This window comes from Cryptotermes secundus, unplaced genomic scaffold (assembly GCF_002891405.2).
Source record: "Cryptotermes secundus unplaced genomic scaffold, Csec_1.0 scaffold465, whole genome shotgun sequence".
In the NCBI taxonomy this organism is placed as follows: Eukaryota; Metazoa; Arthropoda; class Insecta; order Blattodea; family Kalotermitidae; genus Cryptotermes; species Cryptotermes secundus.
In genome coordinates, this window is record NW_019738964.1 from 2835239 (window position 1) to 2862913 (window position 27675).

At 37.5% G+C, this 27675-nt stretch overlaps 2 protein-coding genes and 1 long non-coding RNA gene across 4 annotated transcripts in view; 1 reads left to right on the forward strand and 2 right to left on the reverse strand.

The window, feature by feature from the left end:
• The window catches only part of LOC111871471 (enoyl-[acyl-carrier-protein] reductase, mitochondrial), a 16840-nt gene extending 15243 nt beyond the window's left edge, over positions 1–1597 (reverse strand). The window contains exons 1-2 of the mRNA XM_023864621.2: positions 1304–1597; positions 698–934 (exon numbers count right to left, since the gene is read on the reverse strand). Coding sequence (XP_023720389.1) covers positions 698–934; positions 1304–1507 — 441 coding nt within the window. The 5' untranslated portion in view covers positions 1508–1597. The remainder of the gene's footprint in view (positions 1–697; positions 935–1303) is intronic.
• A 101-nt stretch (positions 1598–1698) lies between these two features.
• Positions 1699–10453, forward strand: LOC117282863. The gene is made up of 3 exons (XR_004513775.1): positions 1699–1837; positions 9799–9888; positions 10373–10453. It is a non-coding gene; the product is annotated as an uncharacterized LOC117282863 (long non-coding RNA).
• The window catches only part of LOC111871479 (ABC transporter G family member 9), a gene marked incomplete at its 5' end in the record, with an annotated part of 29428 nt that continues 7196 nt past the window's right edge, over positions 5444–27675 (reverse strand). Inside the window, 11 exon segments of one of the 2 annotated variants that reach the window (XM_023864633.2) lie at positions 5444–6879; positions 8125–8333; positions 10381–10595; positions 12183–12390; positions 13807–13931; positions 14510–14662; positions 17575–17748; positions 18877–18970; positions 23170–23331; positions 25104–25204; positions 25852–25957. In XM_023864633.2, coding sequence (XP_023720401.2) covers positions 6690–6879; positions 8125–8333; positions 10381–10595; positions 12183–12390; positions 13807–13931; positions 14510–14662; positions 17575–17748; positions 18877–18970; positions 23170–23331; positions 25104–25204; positions 25852–25957 — 1737 coding nt within the window. 2 annotated transcript variants of the gene reach the window in all.

Genomic DNA, 27675 nt, shown 5'->3' on the forward strand with positions numbered 1-27675 from the left:
CCTTTAATTTCTACTGTTCCCATACCCTACCGGTACTGGTGCGTGCTATCAGCCCGGTTCAGCCAACGAGGTCGGCCGTCGGTACCTGATATTTCCCCCATCTACCAGAGGCGCTGGAAACTACTTGGGCGGGAAATTGTTGCCTAATTTTGTTCAGAGGTCTCGTAGAGACATGAAGAAAATCCAGTGTTAATACAGGGTGTCCAGATGAAAGGTATCCAAAATAAAATAATTATGTCAGAAAGCATTTATTATACACATATATGGGTTACACTATTACAAAGGGGAACTATCGAAGGTTTTTTTCTAAGTATGTAACTTTCTCAATAAATTTCAAATGTGGGCTGCCTTGGTGGCACAACAAANACCCCTACTGGGTAACAACTGGATCTATGAAATGTAATTACAAATAAATAAAACCAACATTTGAGAAGAGCCTGCTGATGTTCTTCCGAAATGGTGCTTGACATCCACTGGACTACATTCTTTAACATCTCATCTCATAGTATATGTATGGAAACAAGAGGCAGTATGGGTTTTATATTTTCTTAAACAGCTTGTGTGCATTTTGTTTTCACATTAATAACCCACTGTAGCTAGTTTGAGGGAAGCTGGAAATAAAAAGGAATTCTCTGTCCCTATATACCACAGTAGTATGGTGCTCATGCACAGAGATGATGTGACATCAACAACTTACTTTCATCACTTCTTTTGAATCACAGACTGCATGTGTTCGCCATGTACCCCAAGCATTAGCTCTAGGCAACACTCTGTCTCCTTTCCTGAGATCTGTCACTTTTGTTCCTAAACTTATAACTTCTCCAACTCCTTCATTCCCAGGTATTGATGGAAGTGGAGGTTTTATAGCATACACTCCCTGAATTGTGTTGATATCTGCTGGATTAATAGGGGCAGCCAACATTCGAACTACAATCTGCAAATAAGACATAAATGTCCATTATACAATGGGAAAAGACTTATGTAATACACAGATAAAAAAAAATTCTCATGCATCCTGAATAATATCTTGCATATACACATGTTTTGATAATCCTGTCCAAAACCCAACCATATTACTAAAATCAAGCACGACTTTCTAATAAAAAGATAGATCATTCTTAACTAATCCGACACTGAATTGTTATTGTATCTTTCGTTACTAGACTTCAGTACATTCTAACTTAATTAATCCTGCCATACGCCAACATTAAGTTATTATAGCTAAAACTTGTAGTTAATACGAATTTAGTAGTTTCTAAATCAACGTAACCCCAATGAAACCTCTTAATATATAACTGCTCACCTCATTTTCCTTGGGAGCCGGCAACTTTTCCTTCTCTTGACGAACAACTTTCACGGGATCTCCATATTCTGAATACACTAATTTTTCCGCTGCTATACTTTCGCAGCGAATGAACTGTAATCTAGGACTATGGATGGTCGTTCTTAGTGATAACTTGCTAATGTGTTGCAGAAAATAAGAAACGAACCTCATTCCACAATCCATTATTAGTTACTATAGTTTACTTTCCTTTACAAGACGTTTCCCCCTAACCTCTTCCTCAGCTGAATAATGAGCGAATTATGAACAGAAAATTCGATTCTTCTTTAAATATGTGAATTATTCGATAGTTGTAACAATCGAATTGTTCGATTGTTTCTTCCCTGGTAAATCTTTGCTGTTGACGGTTCAGAGCGGTCGTCCAGGGAGCCAGGATGCAACCTGTAAGATATGATAAAGTTCTACATATGTTTAACTAATTAAGCACTACACCATGAAGGCGTATGGGGGAGTGGACGTATATACACATTTTCTTGACCTTGGCACTAGTTGGAGGTAAGTGGTCAGCTTCATGCCCCGGCCGCTTTACCCCAGGGAAAAGCCCGCGGTAACCACTGTATAGGAGGTTGGGCGGACCTCAGAGTCGTTCTGGATACGGAGAAGTAAAATTTTTTGACCCTACTGGGACTTGAACTCCGACCTCTCGGTCGTAAAGGCCATAGCCGGTCGCTATACCGACTACGCTATCTTCCATGAAAAATGTTTGTAAGGTGAAAACTCATAAATGGAAAATTACATGATATAACTTACCGCGTAGAAGTCACTGGACAATTCATGTGTACGAAAAAATCGCCAATATTTTTAACATATGTTTTAGTAGTAAACAAGCATTAAAATGAAAACAGTTTATAATGTTTTTGTTGCAAATAAAACTATATTACTTTATGTGTATATATTTATTTTCCCACAGTTGATGCAATGTAAAGATACATTGCTATCACGGGAACAAAACCTCCAAATCGCACGTCATTGTGGCTATAATTAAATTAAAATTCGCTTACTGGGGGGTGGAGTCCAGCTGGGTCCACTCGGCACGGCAGCCACAGATTGGCTTATTGTACCTTCCCCGGGTGATTATGATGATGGAGAATTTGGTGGAATGAAGATTGGCAGGGGAAACTGAAGTACTCAGAGAAAACCCACCCCAGCACCACTTTGTCCACCACAAATCCCACTTGACCAGACCTGGGATCGAATCCAGGCCGCCGCATAGGAAGCCAGCGACTAACCGCTTGAGTAATGGTGGGGCCTTGTGGCTATAATAGTTGCAGAACTACTGTGATAAATGCAGTGCACAGATACTACAGAGAAAAACATCTATTCCCAGTGTCAGTACTCTTTAACACATCCCTGCATGTTGTATATTGTAACGGATTTCCTCAAAGCGTTTCTAGGCAATGGCATGGTAAACACGGTCAACATGCAACAATGGAAGTGTGTCTCAGTGGACGAATGTTACTAAGCAACAGCGCACCAATGAAAAGGCTAGCTAGAAATCACGTGACTTGTTCTCTGTGTGGTGTTCCTTATGCAACAACAGAACTGGGTATTCTGTGCGTGGTACATGCAGAGGCTATATAACAAAGTTTACAGAATAACACTAGCAGTTCATTTCAGTTCAGCAATTGTAAGCTGGAGGATTCAAGGATTCATCAGGAATATGTTGTTGAAGGCAGTTCAGTAGTCGATGTGTTAACTTTGAGAGTATTAATTGTTTGTGTGTCATAGATACAGCAGTCTTGAAAGTGATAATGAATTGTTATTACAGTGTGTGAACACAGAAGACTGTAATTTTGCCTGTAGCTTCGTATGGTGTGAAACTTAGTTTCTCACAATAAGGGAAGTATAAAATACATACACTGAGAACAGGGTGCTGATGAAGTGGAATGAACTAATAGAAAACTGGAAAAACTGCCTAATGTGGCAGATTCATACCTTACACTCCTACCTAAATATTAGAATTATGAAGTCAAGGAGGTTAAGCTGGTCAGGTGTGCATCAGACAAGAATGCACACATGGTTTTGGTAGGAAAACATGATACCACTAGGAGGACCTAGAATCAGATGGGAGGATAATATTAAAATATATCACAGGGAAATAGTATTGGTGCACATGCATATGTGAACATGCTTGTGGATTGGAGAGGGGCCATTGGCAGGCTCTTGTGAACACAGTTACGAACCTTCAAGTTCTACCAACTTCGCACTATGGTACATCATTTCCTGGAATGAATAATACAGTTGATGAGTGTTCAGAGATGCAAGAGCATCTCAACCTATGAGATATCTGAAACCTAAAATACTGAGTAACTGATGACTGTAAAGGAGCTCATCAAATATAGGACATTAAGCAGTACATACATGAATAAACTGGATATGAGGGCTATAAACAGTTCTGTCATTAAATTGAATACATAACATGTAAAAGATTCAATGTAACCTGGATGGTTAAGAACTAAGTTAAGATGTTTAGGGCATGCAAATCTGCATTACACACAAAATTATTTACAGTATTGTTAATCACTGAGGATGTAAAGCTAATGACCTTTAAAGAAGTATAACATTGTCATTATATTGACTTCATGAGACCAGTATCCCATATACAGTACAGTAGTAACTTCAATAGCACCAATTTTAACATTAAAAACTCCAAAATTTTCCAACACAGTGTACAGTGTATTTCATACAATTTCTGTAATAAACAGCTATTATTTCCTTAAGCAGCATTACCCAGTTAGTCTCTGTAATGGAGATGTATTTTTTTTTGTAGTATGAACTGTATTATCGAATGTTGCTTAAATGAACTTCAAACTTCTAAGGGTTAAACAGTTGCAAAAACTGTATTCACTGAATCTGATGTCCCCATGGATCAGAAGAATCTGAATGCTCAAACTGCAAAAATAGTTACTTAAGGAAAGAACTGGAGATGGTGACTCCAATGTGTACTAAAACATTTGAACAGCTTCAACATAAGATGAAGTTAGACCCTGGAAAGTTTATGTTACATATTTGTAATCTGCATGTGTCAAAGAAACAAGAATCACATACAATATTTGTTAAAGCTAAATTTGGAGAAACAGAGTAAAGATATCTACTTCATGTTTTACATTTTATTAGTTCACAAAATATTTAAGCAATGCTGCTGCAAACCTGTTGGTCTGTTTATTGTATGTAGTTGATCTCTTCGATTCATAATCAAAGATTAAATCATCATCTTTCATGAATAGTACAATCATCTCTGTTGTAATGCTGTGTAGTCTGGTTGAAGTCCACAGACATTTCAAATAAATGCAGTATGCAGGCCCACCCTATTTCTTCTGGAGGACTCTATCAACATACTTACCTAAAATGCACTAGAGGTGTTCACTGGAAAAAGTAAATTAAAGAAAATGTGAATTAACATTAAAGTCTCCTGAGATGACATGTCATGCTTCCATATTCTATCCTGTAAGCAGCAGGTTCCTCTGAAACACCACTGCCTACCAACAAAATAGACACATGTCTCAGAGGACCACAATCTTAATATTCACCTTCATGAGAAGAAACGCAATGGAGTTTACTGTTAATCTATATTCTTGGCTAGCAATAATTTAAAAGCAGATTTTCTGAAGTAATCACAGTTTCTGAAGAGCATTATTTTCTGGGATGTGATGCCTTATAGTCTGGTAGATGTTATAGACATTTCAGAGGAACATACTGCTTGGGAAAAGCTGCTTGCTTGTTTGTTTGCTCAGTTTACACTTTGACACTGAAGGAGTCCCTCCAAGATGTTGGTAAATTTCTACCAGACTGCATAGTGTCACATCCCTAAAGATAGCAGCCTACATAGTCACTTCCATGGAAACTTCAGATCTCATACTCACACTTTCTATTTAAAAGAAAATGATTTTTATACATACAAGTAATACATGAAAATACAAAAATATTTCTTTTACAGTGTTATGTCATCATTTATGAAGTTTGAATTGATGGTAGTGAAATTTATGTCATTCATACCCTGCCTTTCAGTTAAAGATTAAAAATGTAAAAGTAGCTCATATTATAGGAATGCTGATACTGCAGCATGTAAGGCATTATTCAGAAGATATTAAAACATACATACTATTTCAATAACAGATTTTATTGAATATAAATAGCATAATTTCAGCAGTTTGCTCTCAAAAACACTAATGGACTAGGTTATCTGGTTTACTATTTTTGTCTTTTCATTTATGAAAAAAATTCACATTTTGAATAACATAGTTTTCAAGATACTGACAAAGAGCAAGGCTGCTTACATTCTGTTGCATGTGTAGGATAATGGAAGAAGGAGAAAATATTTTACTGTATGTGGAGGGGAAGGAAAGAGGAAGGAACTGCTGTGAGACAGAGAGGGAAAAGCCCAGTACAACCTTGTTGGATAGTCAACTGGCTTTGAGGGCTGTGACGTATTTCGTAGTCCTGAGACAAACATATGGTGCATGGACACACAGCACATACATACCAAGTACAAAATAAATTACCAATAATAATCTGCATTGCTTCGGCAACTGTACAAATTCCTGCCATACTCATGAGGTCTGGATAGAAATACATGAGCTATGTCTGTGTCAGAGTTGCTCGACTCAAAATGTCGAAACACACCAGTCCACTGACTCACAGAATCAATCTTTCATACTAATTACATAAACAAAATTCCCTGCATTTCCCTCTGATATAGTTCTATGGTACTTATTAAAAACATGCTGCCAAATGTATGGTACATTGTTATAAGGATACATATTGCTCTGTAAGCTACAGTAACATGCTACATTACTGACAAATTTTACACGGTAACATCTGACAGGGGCAATACCTCAATTTTACAGAGTCTGTCTCTTCTTCTTTGTATATGATGAGTAGAATGAATGGTACTGAGGTGGGATTTTCTTGCGAAAAAATCAAAGACGTATGTTTTCTTATAAATGTCAAGCATTTGTTGGGTATAAAAACGGAACACGATGACGAACTTGAAATGAAGTCTACCTAGATCAAGCACTTTTATGATTGTTGTTTATGAACACTTGTACTGCATTGAAAAACCACTTGGTGCCGCTCCTTAGGCTGTTCCTCTTGCTTCTTGGCACATATTTTGCATTCAAAGGCACTGCTAGAATCTGTCTTCTCTTTCTTTGCACTACAAATAGCACTCTTGAGTAGGAATGAGACTGCAACGTGGCAGTTATCCTTCACCACCTGTCTGGGACACAAGAAACAAGGACTTGCTCAAAACATTTACAATAACACAGCCATACTTATTTTCTCCTGTCCGGAAACCAATACCTATAGTGGCTCTCTTCATAAACTGTCACGCTTACAGTTTGCTACGTCACTTTGGTCGACGGAAATACCGTAGAACAATGTAGCCAAGAATCCGAAATATGAGGAGGAACAGAAGTAACACTACTGTGTTGGCCCACAGAGGTAAGCTGGCACCTTGTGCTTCCAGGATGGCAGAGACCGGAATGTGAGAAGAAGAGTTGGTGGTGCAGACATCAAACTTGGACTGTGCTGCACATCTGCAAGATTTGGTGCAAAATTATATATTACACTCATTCATAAATTTCATCCTTGAAGATATGCTGTACTCTACCATGCTTACAGCAATACTGCATACATGGTTACGTGTGAATATCTGAATTGTGTATTCAGAATTTGTCGTGACTTCCAATCATAAATCAGAGCTGAGTGCATCAAAATTCAGCATCTGATATGATGATAATGTGGTTAATGAAGACTAACATTTTTTAACCACTAAATATTATTCTAAAATGTTAGGGATTCTTTATAAATTAAAAAAATGATGTCTTACATGGTAGCCATGCCTCTTCAGCTGTCTGTCTGTGATGTGGTAACATTGCTTACACTACTGTACACATTTATTTATAATTCAATGTGAGAAACTTCTGCTGCAAGGTCCTGAGGAGTTCTAATTCTCAGCCATAGTGACCCATAAAAAATCCAGTTTACTTAACACCATAAATGGATTTCATGTTTATCCTGAACCATTTATCAACCTCTGGTGATGAGAGCATTGCATAACATTACTTGGCCTGTTTGATTTTTAGCCACATTGACTAGACTTTCAACTTAGGAGAGCATTGCATGACATTAGCTAGCCACTTTGATTTGTAGAAACCCTGACTAGCTTATTTTACACATGGCTTAAACAGACTTTCGCTTGTGTCCTGTAGACTGATGCAGAAATTCTGTTGAAATTTGAAAGGGAAGACTTTTAATAACAATTGTCAGGAAATTTCAGTTTTCAGCCATATTGATCCATGACAAAGCCTACTTTATGTTAAGGACACAGGTGCACTTTTATGAACACGCTGCAAGTTTAAACTGCAAATAATGTAATTAGGAAATTTTTGTAGTAGGTTAATTACTGAATACATCCTTTCCAACATTATTATTACTCTGGCAATACAAAAGCCTTTTGATATTTTAGTAGGTCCCACTGAATTAATGTTCAGACTGGTATTACATAAACTGTTGTATGAGCAAACTGAAAGTTAAAAAAAATCCCCTGAGCCTAACAATTGTGCTATGAAGGAAAAAGGAATGCACAAGTTAACACTCCATTCATCCTGATCTATGGTACCAGCTGGGAAGCGTCACATTTGTTACTTTTCCCCAGGACAGGAGAATATGTGAGCCCTGGAGCCATGTTATTTATAGAGGTGAAGGGAAAACTTCCAGTATCTCTATGGGAATCAAATCATGGCTATCTAATCACTTTAACAACAAATTATTTTACTTACTTTATTGGTGTACCTTCACTGAATTCTACAATCTGCATGTTCTGGTAGGCATAATGGACCATGCTCAAATACTGCATCCACTTAAGCCAATTAGGGATGTTTGTTGCCAGATATCCTCCAAACAACTGTGTAGCCAGCGTGTATAGGGCGCTGATAGTGATGGATACCTGCATGTCCATGCAAGATGCTCCCACGAAGAACCCAACACTCTAAAAAATTAAGAATTTTTATCAGTGCATGAGACTCTAAATTCAATACAGCTCCTTTGTGCTGTTTCTTATAAGATCCTATTCTGCAACGTGTCGTTTTATCAGCCACTTATTTGCTTAAAATTTTTGGCAGTGACAGTTTTGTGGATGGGATATTCATGCTTGCATTCACATACACTTAATGGAAATTACACTTAACCCTTTCATGGTCACAATGCATCTCTCTCCATTTGGGTATGGTGAAGCTCTCACATTGCAGCACAACTCAAATTTGTTTCTCAAATTCAGACATTTCCTGTCTCACCTGTATGAAACACTGTTATAATCTGAGAGGTACATGAAAGCTGTTTGACCGCTCAGGTGGGAGAGAGACACGCTTCTCATATCAACATCAGGTGACTAGTAGAATACTTGACAAACCAAAAGCTTGTAGGCTACACATTACAAGTCATCTTCAGTAAGTTTTTGAACAGATACTGTGAAGTGAGCTTATATACTGTCACGTGTCACAGTGACTAAAGATGGAGTTCAGATTGGCAATTAGATCTATTAACCACCTACAGGTCGTAACTACAAGTAATTATTACACTTGCTGATTTACACAATTTACAATCACTCCACATTAATCCTCTCAGTCTATTTACACTAGTCTTCACTATCTGTTTCCTGGCAATGGATTTATAACACAGGAACTACAAAAGTCTCACTAAATCACACCCTCCCAATATCACTGTGCTATAGCACACATAAAGTCTTCGAGTCACATGTTAAATCTTCACAGACTGACTTCTTGTACTCTTCTGCACTCCTCAAGCTTACTACTTGCTTGCTGTATTTCTCCATCTTACTGCTATCCTCTTGTTTGTGTGCTTCTGCCGCTACTGCTCACTTGTAACTGCCTTGATGTCATTCTTACTTATATAGTCGCTGAACAGATACGGACCTACAGTAAACACATATCACGTGATTGCTATCCAGCCAGTCTGGTGGCGGGTTGGTCGGATCTACAGAGAACACAGCTTCCTCTATTATTAATCAGTCACTGTATTTCTTTTGTCAAGATAACACATGTGAGTAATACATTGGAACAGCGATTGTTTCAGTATAGAATCTCATGAAAAATGGTTCTGTAAAAGTAATCAGGGAAGATTATATATATATATAAACCGAAAGACTATTCAGTTAATCACAAACAAATTAATGAATTGGTTAAGACTAGCTTTATCTTATTTGACATCAAGAAAAGAAAAAAAGTATTGAGTGCTTGTTGAACAGAATTGGATGAAATGGGTGATAGGTTTACATATTCTTCCTAAAAATTCCTCAGACACCTTACACAGGAGACAGGTTTAAAAATCATCCACATCATCTGGCACAAAATGCATAAGGTTGCTTCACAGTAGCCACTCAGTTATTTACTGGAATTTACTGGAGTGATATTGAAGCAAAATTGTTATGTTTGTAGATTCTTGGTTTGTAAAATCCACTACTACTCCTACCAGGCCTGAGTTGACATGAGAGCATCTGTCTGCCTGACTGACTTTACGATTTTCAGGTAGCTCTCAATCACACTTACTTTAAATTAGTTTGAAGTCTTTATCAATATACAGTATCAATCCTGAAAAAAAGATGTACTTCCATATGCAGGTATAACTATTCAATTTCTTGTTTGTCTAACTGTACTGAAATGCACTAAATGTGCATTAGGGGACCACAAGAAACTTTTAAATCAAATATATAGCTAGTTGCATCATAATGTGAGAGATGAAACATAGTCAACAGTGAGCTATCTGTGATGGTCAAGAGAAGTTGCAATGATGAGCTGTTCGGTGGAAATATTTGCTAGTGTATACGCTTTATTGCATGCACTGAGGCCTCTAAGGACTGTGATTTATACAAAATAATATGAAAACTGTACAGGCTTTGCCAGAAAACAGGACTGTGATATATGAAATCTCTGCAATTGTTTACCCCAGGCCTATACTTTTCCTTACATTTACAATTCTCATATCACATGGCTGCAATGTTGAGTTGTGCAGATGCCTACCTGAGCAACAATGGTGTTGAGAAGCAGGAACCCAAGAAGGGTGAGAAACACAACGGTGCTATGGAGACCCAGCATTGGATATGAGATCAGATGGTACACAGCTGGGAGGGTAATTGTGAGTGGCAGCTCCCCCACCATCTTTGCAAGGTAGTAAGCCGACAGTCTATATGCACCAGATAATCTTTCTTTGTTGATAACTTCTCGCTCTGGGGGAACTGAAAATTAAATATGAACACAATAACACAATAATTTTCATGCAGTTTTACTGAACCTAAAGCTGATAAGCACTGAATATTTTTCCATTCCAGTATGAGGGACATTTTCAAAATATGAGGAAGTAAGTTAAACCTAATTTAACAGGCAGCAAAGTTCCTTTCCATATATGTTAGGTGATCATTTACAGCAAAATAACTCCAATAAAAAGAGTTCAAAAGAATTGTAGTCCTTACATGACATCTACTGAAAGTACCACTACTCAAAATATGCAAGACCAGAACAAATACTTAATGAGGACACAATTAATGCATAAATTGCAAGGAAAGAATGTTGAAAGGCAGACTGCATAAATAATGAAAGCCTCCATGCTCTGCTTGAGGGGAATAGAATGGCAATCCCAGAGACATCTGGAATTGGCAGAAAAAGTTTTAAATACTGAACACTGCCTGAGTAACGCTCCTGTCTTCAATTTGGGAGGTCCCAGGTTTCATTCTTGGCCTAGAGGCCAGTTATCTTGGTATCTGTCATTTTTCTCAGTTTCCCCAGTTATTTTGAAATACAAATTCTATTATTATGATCCTGATTATTTTGAAATTCTTTTCAGTCCATCACTTATTGTCACCCTCCCCATCCAGTACCATATATATGTCCTCAATTTTGTAGTTTCAGTTTTCTGAATATTATGCCCACCAGAAAACTTCAAATGGGATGGAAGGTACTTACCTTCTGGTATGTAATGCTGTATAGTCTGGCAGACGTCCATCAACATTCCTGTGAAATATCAGTGGACTTCTACTGGACTGTATGCCATTATGTACCAGAAGTACATTCAGTCTCTACTGAGGGAACCTCAAATCCAACATTCAAACGGGATATTCACTCTATTATATAACAAAACTCAAGAAGAAGTTATATCTGTGCTTAATTAATTAAGCACCACACCATGAGGATGGACAGGGAGTGGAGGTATAGCTCTGCCATTCTTGGCCTCGGTATTAGTGGGTGGTGAGTGGTCAATTTCACACAACATCCACTTTGAAGAAAGCAGTCTTCTGGGATTTGGCGCCATGTATATGTGGTGTTAACCGACGTTTTGGAGGAACGTATCGCCCCCATCTTACCGTGTCTCACGGTGTTGTCGCTTGCAGATTTACTTATACTTTTTCTTCAACCCTGAAGATGGGGGCGATACGTTCCTCCGAAACGTCGGTTAACACCACATATACATGGCGCCNGATCATCATTCCACTAACATAAAAAATTAAAAAATAAAACTGAAAAGAAGAATCCATCAAGATATGTATTATACAGGTTCACATTCTACTTGATTTTTAAGAATATGTCTCCCCTGGAATTATACTCTTCATTAATGAACAAATACCTTGTTTAATTATTTGTTTAAACAATATATTGCATTTGCTATGAATGGTTTTCCATGACAATTTGTAACAATAAAACCATCCGCTGAAGTGTGGAAAGAGCACTGAATATGTTGTGGAAATGTAGGTCCAGCCCTGGATGTGATGGAGAGATTCTTTGTTATGCTCTAATTAGAACCACTACAGAAATATTCAACAGCTACTCACATGATGACAAAGCACCGAAGTGTGCAAATAGCATCCAATACGTTGTGGAAAAGAACATCCAGCCCTGGATGTCATGAAGTGATTCTTCCTTACGTTCTAATTGGAACCACAGCAGACCAGCCAGGACACCAAGTGCTACAGTCTGCACCCAGTTTAGTTTTGACAGCATCCTTGGCCGAGCCTCTTGGAAGTTGCGTTGTGACAATACCTATCAAAAACAGATATGTTAGACAGCTATCACTTCACCACGTTACTAGGACAATAAAATTAAGGAGAATATGATGGAAGTAACACATACCATGCAAATGATAAATGAATATAAAATGTTAATGTGATTCTAAAATGGAGTATTATCATTGTGAGGTCATTTCCTTTGGACATTATGAATTGTCTGTGTCTTAGAATTTAAATTTCTAAAAAATGTATTGTTTGGTATTGCTGCAAAGCTGTTTGTACTACCCAAAGTCACAAATTATTTCTCTTTCTATTTTGTTAAATATTCACTGCATAAAACATACTTAAAATAAAAATTACAAATCTTAATGAAATCTGTACAAATTATTTGCATGATGAGCAATTTCTGAGAAAATTTGTAAAGTATGATTTGAGTTTCATGTAATGGAGAATCTGTATTTAACTGATGCAAAATCCAAATCACATTTTCTTTGCAACGTTAACTGTTTTTCCCTTAATGTCAAATTTAACCAAAATCTGATCAGTAATTCTGAAGAGGACGTTACAAATTGGTAATGGGTGGTAGCAAGTACAGACATCACCATACTAATGGCATATAATTTGTGCAACAACTATATGAAAATGTATATATGACAAAATATGTAATTTTAAGAAACTTAATGAGATACAAACAATTAAGGCTCTGCACTATGTTGATTAATTTCTGACAATGACAGAAATGTATCTGCCATAAATGTATATCAAGAGGATAAATAAATTTGTCATAATTCACAGGCATATTTAACCTCGTTGTTTTATTCATTTTTTTAAAATTCATGTACATGTCATGCTTGAACTGAATTTGCACAGTATAACACTTTTATTTCTATGTCATTATATTGTGACATGTTGCGCAATGGAGGACAACCCCTCCCTACCCAGCAGTGACGTGGCGGATGAGTCAGCGCTCTGTCCCCCCCCCTCCGTGGTGACATAACACGCAACACAGCTGTGACATGGGTAACAGCCAACAGCGGTACCGACTGCATAACAGGCAAGCGCTGCAACTATATAAGTGAACCACACTGCCTACGGAGTTGAGTTGAATGTGTAGCCATCCCCGGATACTTAAAGTGTATCAGCGGCCTAAGACAGTTCTCCAGTCAGCAGTGAACAAGTTAAAGTGTACCAGCCGCCGAAGTTAGTTCTCAAGTTCTCAAGTTCCGAGCAAGCCTACGAGTTAGTTCTCAAGGCAGCAGTTACGAGTTGCCAGCATTTGCAGTGTAGCATTTGTGATACTGCAGATAGCAGTGATTGTGAGATCATAATTTGTGTGATTGTAAGAGCGAATGTGAAATAAAATTCGCTATACCCAATAAGGCGTGAAGTTATTTGTCGCGGTATATAAACCCAACACGTGACAATATATACCTTGGAACATTGATCATACCTTGAATTGTGTCCAGAAGCTGGTTGGCCACTGCCAACTAACATCATCATCTGAACTACTGACTGATGATGATGCATGACTCTGGTTGTCTAGCCACAGCGTCTTCCCTTCCTCATCTTTCATTGCTGAAAGACATCACAGAAGATTATTACAATATTTACAAAAAAAAAATAAAAACTAAATTGTATATTCTAAAATTAAAAATGTATGTAGCAAGCTAAAAGCAATTGAATATTGGAATGCCTGAACAGTATCACACTTAAACAGCAATACAGCATGCTAGAAAAACTTACAGAGTATCATGCTAAGCACAACTACTGTATAGATTCAGTGCATCACTGAATAATTTCCATTAAGATTATGTAGCTTGGGAGATATGTACCAATATTTCAGAATAACCTGCTACCCTCCATTTTCTGGACAGAAGAGCAGAACACTGGTACCTACCTACCTACCTACCTACCTACCTACCAAACTACAAGGTGTCATATTCCAGGATGGTATTCCAATGGTAACATTGACAGACGAGAAACTCGGATCTCATGCAATTTCCATTAATTTTATATGGAAGTCTTTGTAGGAATTTTAATCTATCCTGAATGTTAAAGATGGGATACATATCCTTTCTCAAGAACTACAAATGGTAGTTTGTGCAAATATCAATTCCTATAGGGATTTATTGCAGTGCAAGGGGGGTTCCTACCTATTGTGGTGTAAACATTGTTTTGTGCTCCAGAATCGACGACTGCACACATTTCGACCGTTTTTTTAGCTCCAAGGTGATGAACAGCATGACCATTCCTAGAGCCTGTCCACAAATCCTTCTGGCAGTGACAACTAGTGGAGCCAATGTGGCCTGGGGGAAAGACATCACCATGCAGTGTGGTCACCATCACCTGATTTGCTTTTACTCTCTGTTTATGATTCAGTTCAACAATGTAAAGAAGCAATGATGAGAAAGTAACTTGACATTGAAAGAGTAGGATTGCCCAACTGTGATCTGATTTAGTAAAATATTCAACTTCCTTAAAAGTACATAATTTAGTATGACTATTCATGGTGAGCACATATAAACCACATTTAAAACAAATGTAATGTATCATGTATGAGTACTGGACTTACACAGAGCTAGATAACCATTACATCATCCTATTAATTCCCTGTTCAAAAGATATTCAAAATGATACAAAGATCTGTAGGTAATGGAATGGCGACATATTAAGAATATGTGATATTTCATCGCATTCCATTGTAATTGATGGTCCTTCTAATTACAACCAAATTTAGCAGAACACAACCCTGGAAATATTATGAAACTTTTAAGTATGAGCTGAAACATGATTATGTTTTGGCATATATGCAAAAAAAATATGCAAAAATGCACCTATTGGCTTTACCATGCCTGTCTATGTCCATGCGTCTTTCCATTCATAACAATTCAAGAACCAGAGAACATATTTTTATAAAATTTGACGTTAGGAAGTTTTATTGAAATCTGTCAGATATTCCAGTTTTTGTCAAAATTTGACAATAATAATAAATATTTACATGAAGATTTAGATGTGTTTGCACACACATATTAAGGGCATCTAGCATGAACTCCCTAAATATTTACTGGAATGAAAAGTGTTTTGAACAGAAGTTGCACAGGAAAGTGAAACACACATTTTATATCCAGTGCACTTTTCATGCAAGTTTTACGGTTTTCAAGATAACTAAATGTAATTTTATTTTTTTTATTGATAGTGGGGTGGGACTAAGTTCCTTGTACTGCTGCCAATTCTGGCCTATTGTACCAGCCCCAGATGATAGTTGAGGGTGAATATGGAGCAATTGGTGGAATGAAGATTGGCAGGGGAAACCAAAGTATTCAGAGAAAACCTGCCCCAGCGCCACTTTGTCCACCACAAATCCCACTTAACCAGATGCTGGATCGAACCAAGGCCACCATAGTGGGAAGCCAGCGACTAACCGCTTGAGATATGGCGCGACCTTTTTCATTGGTTGAGAAACATTGAATTATTTTTGAACAAGTTTTTTGTTGAACTCAAATCTAGAGGCAATAAATAACAAGCAAATGCAGCAGAACTATGCTAGGTGTACAATCCTAACTTATTAAATTCAGTTTTCACAGAAGCAGGGCAAGAGAATTAACTGCATAACCATGATTGCTAGAGTGGAGCTGTGCTAGAAGACTTGATAACTGTATCTACAATTTGTACATATCAAAGAAGTCATGGCACTGAGGTATATGCAGAGTATGTATGCAATTAAATAAGTCAAAGAAGTTTGTGTAATTACGCACTTCAAAAATGCTTAATATCTAATCTTTCTTTTCTCACATTTGCTGCTTACTGTCTACCATAGAAAGTCTGAGAGTCCCAAAAGCTGACCACACTGGCATGAGTCACTGGCCAGAACCAACAGCTGGACTTATCATAAAGTTACTTTCTTACCATTCTTAATCAACAGAGACACTGAAGCATGCAGGATGAAGGATTAAAAGAATTCATAAGTTCAAACCAAATGTAAATACAATGAGATTCCTAAAATTTAAACCATTTATGTATAACACGAATACATAAAACAGATCATGCACACACATTGGCTTCTGCTTGCAAAGTAAAAGAAGAAAAAAAAAGGCATGTATATTACAAGAATAAATTTGAACAGTTACAAAACACCCATTCAAATGAAATAGCATTAACAGTCTCAAAATAATGAAACTGTTATTCTGCTTGTTTAATAAAACGTGTTTTCTGTAAAGGTGTCCATGAATTCTAAGGTTCCTCACTTTACACTCCAAAGTAACAATACATTTTGCTTTCTTAATGGAAAATGTACCTAATAAATGTACATAGGGGAAATAATATCTTCCCATTCACATGTCATATTTTATAAATTATTACACTGATTAGTTCTCATAAAATGAGATAAAGTTATCTTAAATTTAATTTTCATTCATACTGGTACGATATAACACATATTTTGGCTTAAGACGAAATTTAATTGTGCAAATTTTCTCAAAAATGGTTATCATAAGAAATTAATACATGACATAAAATAAAGAAATTCATTAAGATCTGCAGTTTTTAAATAATACATGTATTCAGTAATGTCCATCATCTTGTTTAGTTAAAGAAACTCAGCATTTTGGAAATTAGCTCTGTTTTTATTTGGATATAAAAATTAGCTCAATGTGATGGGCAAAGCTGAGTAGGTTTCATAATTTCACCATGTAATGGAAGCAGACACAGCTTACAAAACACTGTTTCTTTAACGTAAGTGAGGTGATGAGTAATGTCCAATGTGTATGTGTCAGTTTAATAAAACACTATAGCCACAGACCACAAAATTTTAAATTTGAAAACTTTTAATATCATTAATACTTAACCAAATTCGAAGTCAAATATTTTTCAATAGAATGAGTCTCACTGTAAGAAAGGTATACAAACTGTATCATATTGACAATTATGTATTATGTATTATCACTGCAATGAAACTGAAGCTTTATGAAAAGCCCTTGGCTTAAACAGGACTATGTGAAATTTTTAATTAAATTATGGAAATGTAATTCACAAACCTCTATTTTTTGCTGTAACAAATTTGTGAAATGTTACTTAGAGGAAGGATCTATTTTCAGAATGAGACTCTAGCCAATGTCTGCAATTTTCAAACTGTAACATACTGGAATAAATATGAGTAACATCAGTATCCTGCATGCAGAGTAGAGATTGGAATTTATTAACAGTGAAATCTTTAGCATACCATTTGTGTGAAGATGGCTCTCTTGGTAGGTGTTCAGATATTTATCACAGATGGTAACCGAGTTTGTGAAGTAGCCTGGCAGAAGCTCCTGAGGGTAATCAGGTAGACTTCGTGCATCTTTGGAAGCTGCTATAATCTTCTCCTTCATTTCCTCACTCCCCTTTACTTGCTCCACTGAAAGAGAGCAAATCATGTTCAGTGTTTTCAAACCACACTAACTTTACACAACACCATGGCCACAAAGTTAGGTTCCAGAAGGTTGAGTGCGTGTTTGTATGTGTGTGTTGTTTTCGTATTTAGAATGGGAGAATGGATGGGAGGGGAGGACTGAGGATGAGAAGAGAATTTCTGATGTACAGATACTTAATGTCCCTTCACTTTAATGACATTTCAATATTATTACAAATAATTGGTTGCTGACATACCTGGCCTCATTCTAATGATATGTTAAAATATTTTTCCACAAATATTAAAACTGTGCCACCACACAGATATGCTGCAAGCATCATAGAGGCAGACAGTTATCACATTGTCTTCCATGCAAAGAATGCCATTTTGACTATGGTCCCGTGTTTAATTTTGTTTTATATTTCCTCAATTCATTGACTGGTTATCACTTTAAAGTGGATCCAAAATGCTCATAACTTGACAAAGTAATGTGCCCTAGGAGCAAGACCATCTGTCTTATAGCTTAGTTGTATATTTTGTGCTGTTCAAGTCTGTGTGAGTTTTTCTTTTCTAGAAAATCAGCAAGTACATTTTATGTAATGACTCATACTGAAGGAAGCCAACTGTGCCTGCTTTGAGGCAAGATTTTAAATATGATTCAGTATCAGAACCCACAAGACATGTAACACTGAACACTAATCAGACTGTGCTGGTGGACAGCAAAATAATAGAATTTCTTACTTAAGACTTAGCTTACTTAAGTTTTTCAAATTGGTAAGTTCATCTTTTAGAATTCCACAGTACCTTTATCTGCTAAGGATTTGCTACATTACAGGCTTTAGCCATTTTACAGATTGCAACCTGCTGTAGTATGGAATTTTTTATCCACAGGTTTGGAAATTGTTTGTAAGTAAAAATTAAAGTAATCAGTAAAATCATCTTCAATATTATAAGCGCATGTTAATACTTTTTTATTTACATATCTGTGAATATTTTATAATGTTCCTGATATTCCATTTATGCACCAATTAATTTTCTGTAGAAAAAAAGGCAAGTCCTGAGACAGGTTCTGCCTCCATTGCATTTGAGATAATTCTTAATTAAATTACTTAAAAAATTAATTATTATACTTACATATGAAGTCAGCTGGGTTGTATTGAGGCATCACAGACAGACCAATATTGCTGAAGAAGTCCACTACTTTATGGACATGCCCAAAGTAGGCGGTCTATGCATAAAAAGAAAATAAAGGACTAGAATATATAACATTAGCATTTAGTATTCACTTATAATCAGAGTGTGATGCATATTGTATGCAACTCATATCCACACTTTTCTTTTGTGTACTATTCTGAAATTTCAACTGAACAAACTCCTGAATGAGTCAGAAGAAATGGAACCTGAGCTACTTCATCTTATTATATAGGAAATGAATCTGGCATTATGTCATTAAAGTCCGAAGTGGGATTGCTTTGGAAAATATTTCAACGCCATCTAAGTTACTTCACGATGGAGGGCACAAACTTACCCTATGCTTAATTACTCTTTATTGTAGAAGATTTAAAACTCCCTATTGCTGCTCTTGACCCATATAAAATTATGACATTTAATCAAAACTCTGTCTCAAAATGAACAAAACATAGATCATGTCACATCATGTAGAATGTTCAAAGATGGGTTAACAAATGTTCATGATGAAGAGCGAAGTGATTGGTCTTACATAGTGAGTGATGAGCTTGTTCAAAGTGTTAACCAAAAAATTAGTGAAAGACAGCGTTTCATAATTGGAGAAATTTCAAATAAATTCCCACAAATTTCACACAATTCTCTCTATGAAATGATCACAGTTAGACTAGTCTATCGCAAGTTTTGTGCAAAATAAATTTCAAAGATGCTCACGGGTGAGCGTAAGAGCAGAAAATTGCTTTGGCTTTGACTTTTTTTGGAGTGATACCACAAAGACGGCGATAAAATTCTCAATCACTTCTTACGAGTAACAGGTGATGGAACTTCAATTTAATTTGTGAGTGTTGAAATCAATGATCAGTCAAAGCAGTGGATGTACACACATTCACAAAACAAGTCATAGAAGTTGAAATGAACGTTGTCTGCCCGGAAGTTGATAGCAACTGTTTTCTTGGACAAGATAGGAATGCTGATGGTGGAATTCATGCTACAAGGCACCACAATAATGTCAGAAGTTTGCTGCGAAACACTAATAATAAAAATAAATAAATAAATACCAAATAAATAAACTGCATGGGGCCATTCAGAACAAAAGACGTGGAATGCTGACATTCGGTGCAGTGCCCCTCCATGACAATGCGCATCCACATGCAGCTTCTCGGACTTGAGCACTGACGGAGTATTTAAACTTGGAGTTATTTGACCACCCTCTTTACAGACCTATTCTCACTTCTAGCACCTACCACTTGTTTTGTACCTCAAGAACTGGCTGGGATCACAGTGCTTCAACAATAAAAAGGGTCTGATGGAAGGTGGTAAAACGTGGCTGAGCTCACAGGTGGCAGACTTTTCTGACATGGACATATAAAAACCATTTCCCCGATACAACAAGTGCCTCAATTCCGGTGGTGACTACGTTGAGAAGTAGCTTAAGTATGTAAAAGGCAAAGTTGTCCTTGTGCTTAACTAATTAAGCACTATGCCATGATGGCTTATGGGGGAGTGGATGTATAGATCCACAATTTCTTGATCTCGGCACTAGGTGGAAGTGAGTAGTCAGCTTTACGCCGCGGCCGCTTTACCCCCGGGGAAAGAGCCCCCAGTACCCATTGAATAGGAGCTTGGGTGGACCCCAGAGCTGGTCTGAATGACACGGAGAAGAGAAAATTCTTGACGCTACCGGGACTCGAACTACGACCCTTCGGTCATCCAGTCCGTAGCTAGTTGCTACACTGACTACGCTATCCCGGCTCACTTAAAGGTAAAACCATCCCTGTAAAAAGCCTTCAAGGTCCATAGGGTTATGAGATGTTGAGGCTCCAACATTTTCTAGAGAGTCAGCTTAAAGATGGCGGTGAGCTTGTCAGCCTTATGCACTGGCCGCCCTCTATCCCCCAGGAAGCTCCCTGGTACTCATTTCTGTTAGAGGCTGAGTCAACCACAGGGTCATAGTGTGGCTGGAAGGATTAGGTAAATACATAAAAGTCCATGACCTCATCAGGAATTGAGCCTGTGACCTTCTGGCTTATGGCACGGTGCCTCAACCAACTACGTTACCGTATGCCCCCCAAGCTTAAGTATGTACGTATTTTTTTGTATATAATGTATTTTTTTTCCTTATTGCTTGTTTTGTTAACCGCCCGCCTGAGGTTACTTGCTGAATAGCCCTCGTATTATGGCTTGAGTCAACTTGCTTTGTAGGATGCAACAGTAATTTCCAAACCTGGTGGATCTCTGCACACTTACATTTTTATTTATGTAGTGATACTGTTACTAGCTCAAAACATAAAGTGTTGAATTGTAATCAAACGTCTATGTATGTATTAAGTCCGTCAATAATACATAGATGTTTGATTAAGGATGTGTAATGGGATGCTGAAATACAGAGTTGAATTGTAAGATGATTAGTGAATAATAATTGAAAGGGATGTGATCATGGTCGTGGTCATGGTCAAATTTGTGGTATTACCCTGATATCTGCCTACAGTAACCCAGGAAAAGTACAAACTACTTCAAGATTCAAACCAATCACCTCCCAAACACAAGCCAAAAACATTGCGTCTTAAAGTAACTTTTTTGTAAGGTGTATGGTAATCAAGATATAGATATCTGTATACATTTCCAGTTACTCTGAAATGTTGGTACCCAGGTACTAGACTGCACGGTGTCATGACCCTGAAGACCACAATACATATATGTGTGTGGAACTCCCCTACAGTCTGTGAACACTTCAGAAATTCTGGTAAATCGTGTCTCATCTCTATGGCTAGGGCCAAAAAAAGCACATTTCATTCACTCTCATGTCAGATAGGGGGTAAGATCCTTTCTTATGAGTGCATAGATATTGATGATATATGATTGTCACATCCACCCATTCTTGGAAAACTGCTGTGCACACAACATGAAAATGCTCAGTGGATTTCAGTCCTTCCTTTTTCAAAGATAGTTATTTAACAAAACTGTCAGTATCGAGAGACTATTATCATCACTAACACCTGCTGATTCGAGTTCTCAAGTCAATTGTGATGCACTTCTTACTCAACCCTTCTCACTTTCTCTCAATAATCCTAGCACTAAAATACAAGAAATATGAGTACACAAGCACAGAAATCTTGGTATGAAATCTGCATTACATAATGCAACAACCACAATTCAATAATGAAAGACAATGAAATCATATTCTTTTGTATTCATAAATATCAATGTGTCTCACATACAGAGTAGATGCATATCAATTCTCCTTGACCCCCTTCCTCTCATTCATAAACAATGAACTTGCAGCTCATTTGTAAGTCAATCATTTGTGAGACAGATTGAAAGCACTTCAAAAATGGTTTACATTGCAGCAAAAGTAATGTGATGATGCAATGTGACACACGAGCCACCCACATAAAAGACTAGAGGTATCAGTTCTGAAAATGTGTTGCATTCACAAACACGCATAAGAACAGCTGGGGCAGAGTAGTCTTAGGGTTACATTGGGTTAGGCTGTATGACAGGAACATTATTGTGATAGTTCTGTAGTGAGTACTTTCTAATGACAAAAAACAGGCACCATTCTATGAAGGTAAATGAGAGAGTGGGTATAGTTCCATACAGTCTTAAACTTAGTACCAGAGAGAGGTGACAGGCTAGCTTGGTTGCTTTCCTCCTGGTGAAAGAGCTCCCAGTGCCCACTGGCCAAGAGGCTGGTTGGGCCTCAAGTCTGTCTGGATGCTATAGACAAGAGACAAATGTTTTGTCTTTGCTGGGAATCTAACCAATTACTGCCATCTAACCTACAGTCTAGTCTCCATATATACATCTGACAGTATTGAGTAAAGGTGATTGGGTTCAATTTTTCTGTCACCCTACATTTCGAGAAGAATGGAGTGTAAGGCTTGGGAAGACTGCAGCAGACAGACTGAGAGTATAATGAATTTTATTTTAAATATGCTAGCATTTCAGACACATCTGGCATGGAGTGGAACAAAATTAACCAATTAACTAACTTCATGGAGGAAAGGTCTCCTTGAGAAACTAACAGCTGCTCACCTAATCAAGAAATTTTCTCAAACATTCATTATTGTGCTCACAAAAGTCTGCCATTGATTCCTATCCTGAGCCAAATGAATCCAATTCATAACTATCTCTTTAAGATTCATTATAATTTCATGTTCTCATTCATATTTAGATCTCTAAGTGGTGGAAACAATTCGGGTATGTTACAATGTCACAACAGAAAATGTAAACATGGCATACCTGTCCATTACATAACAGGAGCAATTTGTCAAACATGTGGAATATTTGAGAGGATGGTTGATGTACTGTAACAACCACTGTCTTGCCTTCTTTCTCTGCATACCGCTTGAGGCTTGACATGAGGCTGTATGCAGAATGAGAATCCAAACCTGATGTGGGTTCCTGTTTGTAAGAAAAATAATTATCTTAATTTTTTCAATTCCTCAAGGCAATGCTGAAACCTTAAAATGCTCTAAATTTTTCCTTCTCTATACCCATATATTTCGTTTCATGCCACCATATCCCTTCCATTGATAAACTATCACTAGATGGCTTATGCAAAGTGTATCCCACTATAAGCCAGTGAAGCAATGCTCCACCTGTTTCAAAATTAAGAAAAGAAATTAATATTGCCAACACAGTGCGTATATGCATTTCATATAATTCTCAGCATAAATAATGACTGTTTCCATTTAACCAGCTGGTCATTGTAATGAAGGCTCATTATTTGAATGAATGAATGTATGAGGGGTAGGCCTTCTTGGCCCCTGCACCGCAACCTATAGTGGTCTATTATGCTTGGGCTCATTATTTAGGTGAACTTCAGGATTAAAAGTGTTAACATGGGTATAAGCACCTTCCAATTTCGATTAGTCTATCAATCATACCCTGTAGCACAGTTTCTTCCTTAGCCATTAACACAAGGTCATCTGCATATTTCACAGTTTGAATAATTTGCCCTCCTACTTTGAAGTCACCGAGCCCATCCAGAGCTTCCTTGGTAAGGCATTCGCTGTACAAGTTGAACAGAATTGGTGATAAACAGCATCCTTGTCGAACTCCTCTTCCAATCTTCACACTTCCTGTCTCCCCCNCTTCTGTCCAGTCGCACTCTAACTTTCTGATCCATGTACAATTTACTAATCAATCTTCTTTCCCACCAAACGATACCTGTTCCCTTTAGGATCTGCATTAATTTGATCCAATTTACACAGTCAAATGCCTTCTGCCAGTCTATAAAGCAAGCACACAGTTCTTCATCTATCTCCAAAGTTCGTTCTGCTTTCACAGGTCATCTTCAGGCATACAATGCACGAGTCTGAGCTGTTGAGTTGCAATCAATTGTCATGTTATTCATTGAATAAGGATCCTTATTGTACCTTGAAATTAAATTCTAATGTAAATGTATAACAAATCTTGGGCAAAATTTGAAGTTAAAACCCTTAGATAAAAATTGTATTTAAAATTACAGAAGTAAAGATAAGAAATTCACTTCACATTTATACACCAGCTCTGGGGATCGGTTTTCATGCATTCCTTCTGATGGGGCATATAAGGATACAAAGAGGAATTTAAGAGCCCATTGACTTAGTAATATTTCCACCCTAAGTGCGCATAAAATTGTGATTATAGTGTCAAAATCTGGAAATCACCGTTCTAGTCATTTATCTTGACACTTTCTTAAAATTATAATGATATCTGTTATTCTCAGGTTATTAATATCTTCATTATTTTTATAAGATATCATTCTATATCCTTCAAGCATGCTCTGTTAAAAAGAGAAAAATATTTGACATTTACTATGTTGTTAGTAATAATAATATTTTTATGTATATATCGATCACTGTTACATGAAATTAGAGGTCAATAACCTTAGGTGGAGTGGGCTACTGTAGCCTCAGATGGTCCTATTACACCAGTCCCTTACGATACAGACTATGGAACAATGGTGGACTCATAAATGGCATGGGAAAACTAATGCAGACAGGGAAAAACCTGCATCACTTCATCCACTGTGAATCCCAAACAGAGTGCCCTAGAACTAAACCCTGAACTGTGAGGTGAGAAGCCAGCCAGTAGCTGCCTGAACTGTGACACAGCTGTCTCTTGCCTTTTCAAGTAAATGTTCTAAGAACTGCAATGTTAAGCCAAATCAGTGGCTACTGCATACTTACGTCCAGCAGCATGAGTGATGGGTTTGTGAGAAGTTCACATGCAATATTTGCCCGCTTCTTTTCACCACCAGAAAGACCACGTTTAATATAGTCACCAATAACTGCAAACACAAATATGTTTTGTAAAATACTCTGGGTTTTGGTAGTAGCCTATATTGTAGATACACACATATACGAGTATTACACAGAGTTTGCTGTCTGAACTGAAATAAAACATGTAATTTTTTTCATTTTGCAGAAATTAAAACCCCTCTGGTAGCAAAACACAAAATTTTAACACTGCTAATGTCAAAGCCCACCAATGGGCATGATACTGATCCAGTTCTGTCCACTTCCCATCCTCCACTCACCATCATAGTTTCATAGTTTCTTCTACACTAGCTATATGCAGAACCCACTTCAGCTACCTAGATATTACTGTCTTAATAAGGGGACGTGAACCGTGTAAATGACGTTCCTCATTATGTAATATCCTAGACTCTTCACTCACATGGGACCCAACTATTTTCCAGAAGTAGCAATTTATGTTTTTCTCTTACAGCAAGAGAGCATATTTGAAATCCAAACAAAACCAACGATATTAATTTTAGCTGGATCTCAAATGGAATAAAAGCCCATCACTTGTCCCTATCCTGAAATAGCCACAAACAAGTTACCACTAAGGTACTTCAGATCATTCTTTTGTACACCTCACATTAACTGCTATATAATGAAATTAATCAAGCCCATGACAAAGGAAGTGACATACTTGTGTCCTGACATCCACCAAGCTCCAGCACGTCAATGATGTGGTCCACATACTGCATTTTCTGAGAATATGATAGCTTGTCAGGCAACCTAAGACGAGCTGCATACTGCAAAGCAATTAACATATACAACCTCTTTATTATATCTGTCACAACACAACTAATATCAAGATCAGACCATCTTCGGCCCTGCTACATGTTCGGCTGTTGATAGCCATCATCAGGCAAACACATGATTTACACACACATATATACACCATTAACACCATTTAACATATTAAATTATAAATTAAAGTTTAAATTAATCTGTCTTTTACCTGTAACTGTGTCAATGATACCTTATGTATCATGCCATACTGCCATCATGTATCATACTGCCATGCCAGTATCTGTCCTGCATTCATGATATGATACAAGGATAACTGATCACTTCAAGAAATGGTGTCAAAATGAAAAATACAATTAGAAGAGTGATGTGACTGAAATTTGGAAGCCAGTGCCATGTATCACACATAAAAGAAGGAAAAGTAAGATGAAGGCAAAACCAAACCAATGTAATTAGTCCCTTAATAGTGGTCTCATCACATGTTAAGTAGACGTATCCAGGGCTTGGAGGTGGGTTTCCCCATGTCCATTGTGCATCCCCCTATAATATTCTACCAGTCTCTATTCCCTACCGGTACTGGTGCGTGCCATCAGTCCCAACTCAGCCAGCAAGTTCGGCCTCTATTGGCTCAGCGGTATCTCGATGCTTCCCCATCTACCAGAGGCGTTTGAGACTACTGTTGGGCGGGAAATGTCCTGAATTTGGCTCAGTGGTCCCCTTGGGACATGACCTACGACACGGGACCCACGGCTTAAAGTCCCTCCCGGAGGACTTGTTCCATGAATTTTCCCGCCCTTAAAAATTCCACGACCACCGCCGGGTTTGAACCCGGGTACCTTGACTCACGAGGTGGGAACGTTACCCCTAGACTACGGAGGCCGCTTGGATCTCAGCTTACTGAGATGTATATGTATTTCATTCATACCTGCAGCATTATACAGGGTTACTATAAAAGAAAGAGACATATTAAAAGTTTTATAGAAACCAAAGTATTATTGATATAGCCAAAATACTTGCATGGTTTTTTAGTATATATCTTTAAGTTTGTATGACTGAGTTACAAATGTTCTATGCGTGAGCCTTTTGTCACATGACAGATATTAATACGATAATCCATTTCGTTCCAAATCCTCTCGCCTCTGTTCACATCCTTTTGTCCCTATTATTCACTCATAACTCCTAACTCATGAATTCTGCTCTGAATAGGTTCTGTCGCTCGTAACTGACGTGAACTAATTCTGTCTTGAACCTGACAGCTCATGGCTGTCACTATAGCAACTAACTGTAGCGTAGACCACAGTGAACACAGTTTCCATTGTTGCGTATTGACGGGAACGTGTTTATCGAGCCGCTGCCTAGAAACGCTTTGGGTGTCCACGTGACAATATGAATTATAATTTCAGTCATATGAATCTGAGCTTTGATATTCAAAACGGCTGAATGTCAATTATGTTTTCGTTAAGTCAGGCTTCAGATATATAAAAGTTTTTCATAGCTGCAACATAATTTGCTGACCAACTTGCAAACTTGACATTGTTATAATGGAACTTCGGTTTCTCGCTTAAGAGATCCAGACTTTTACATTCAAGAACGCGTCTTCATCTGAGTTTCTGGGCACTTACTGGAAGAGCAGTTCATATTACTGCATTTAAATTTTCATACCGAAAGTGTCAGGGACAGAATAATGTCATATACTGCATATGAATAACGCAATGTAGAT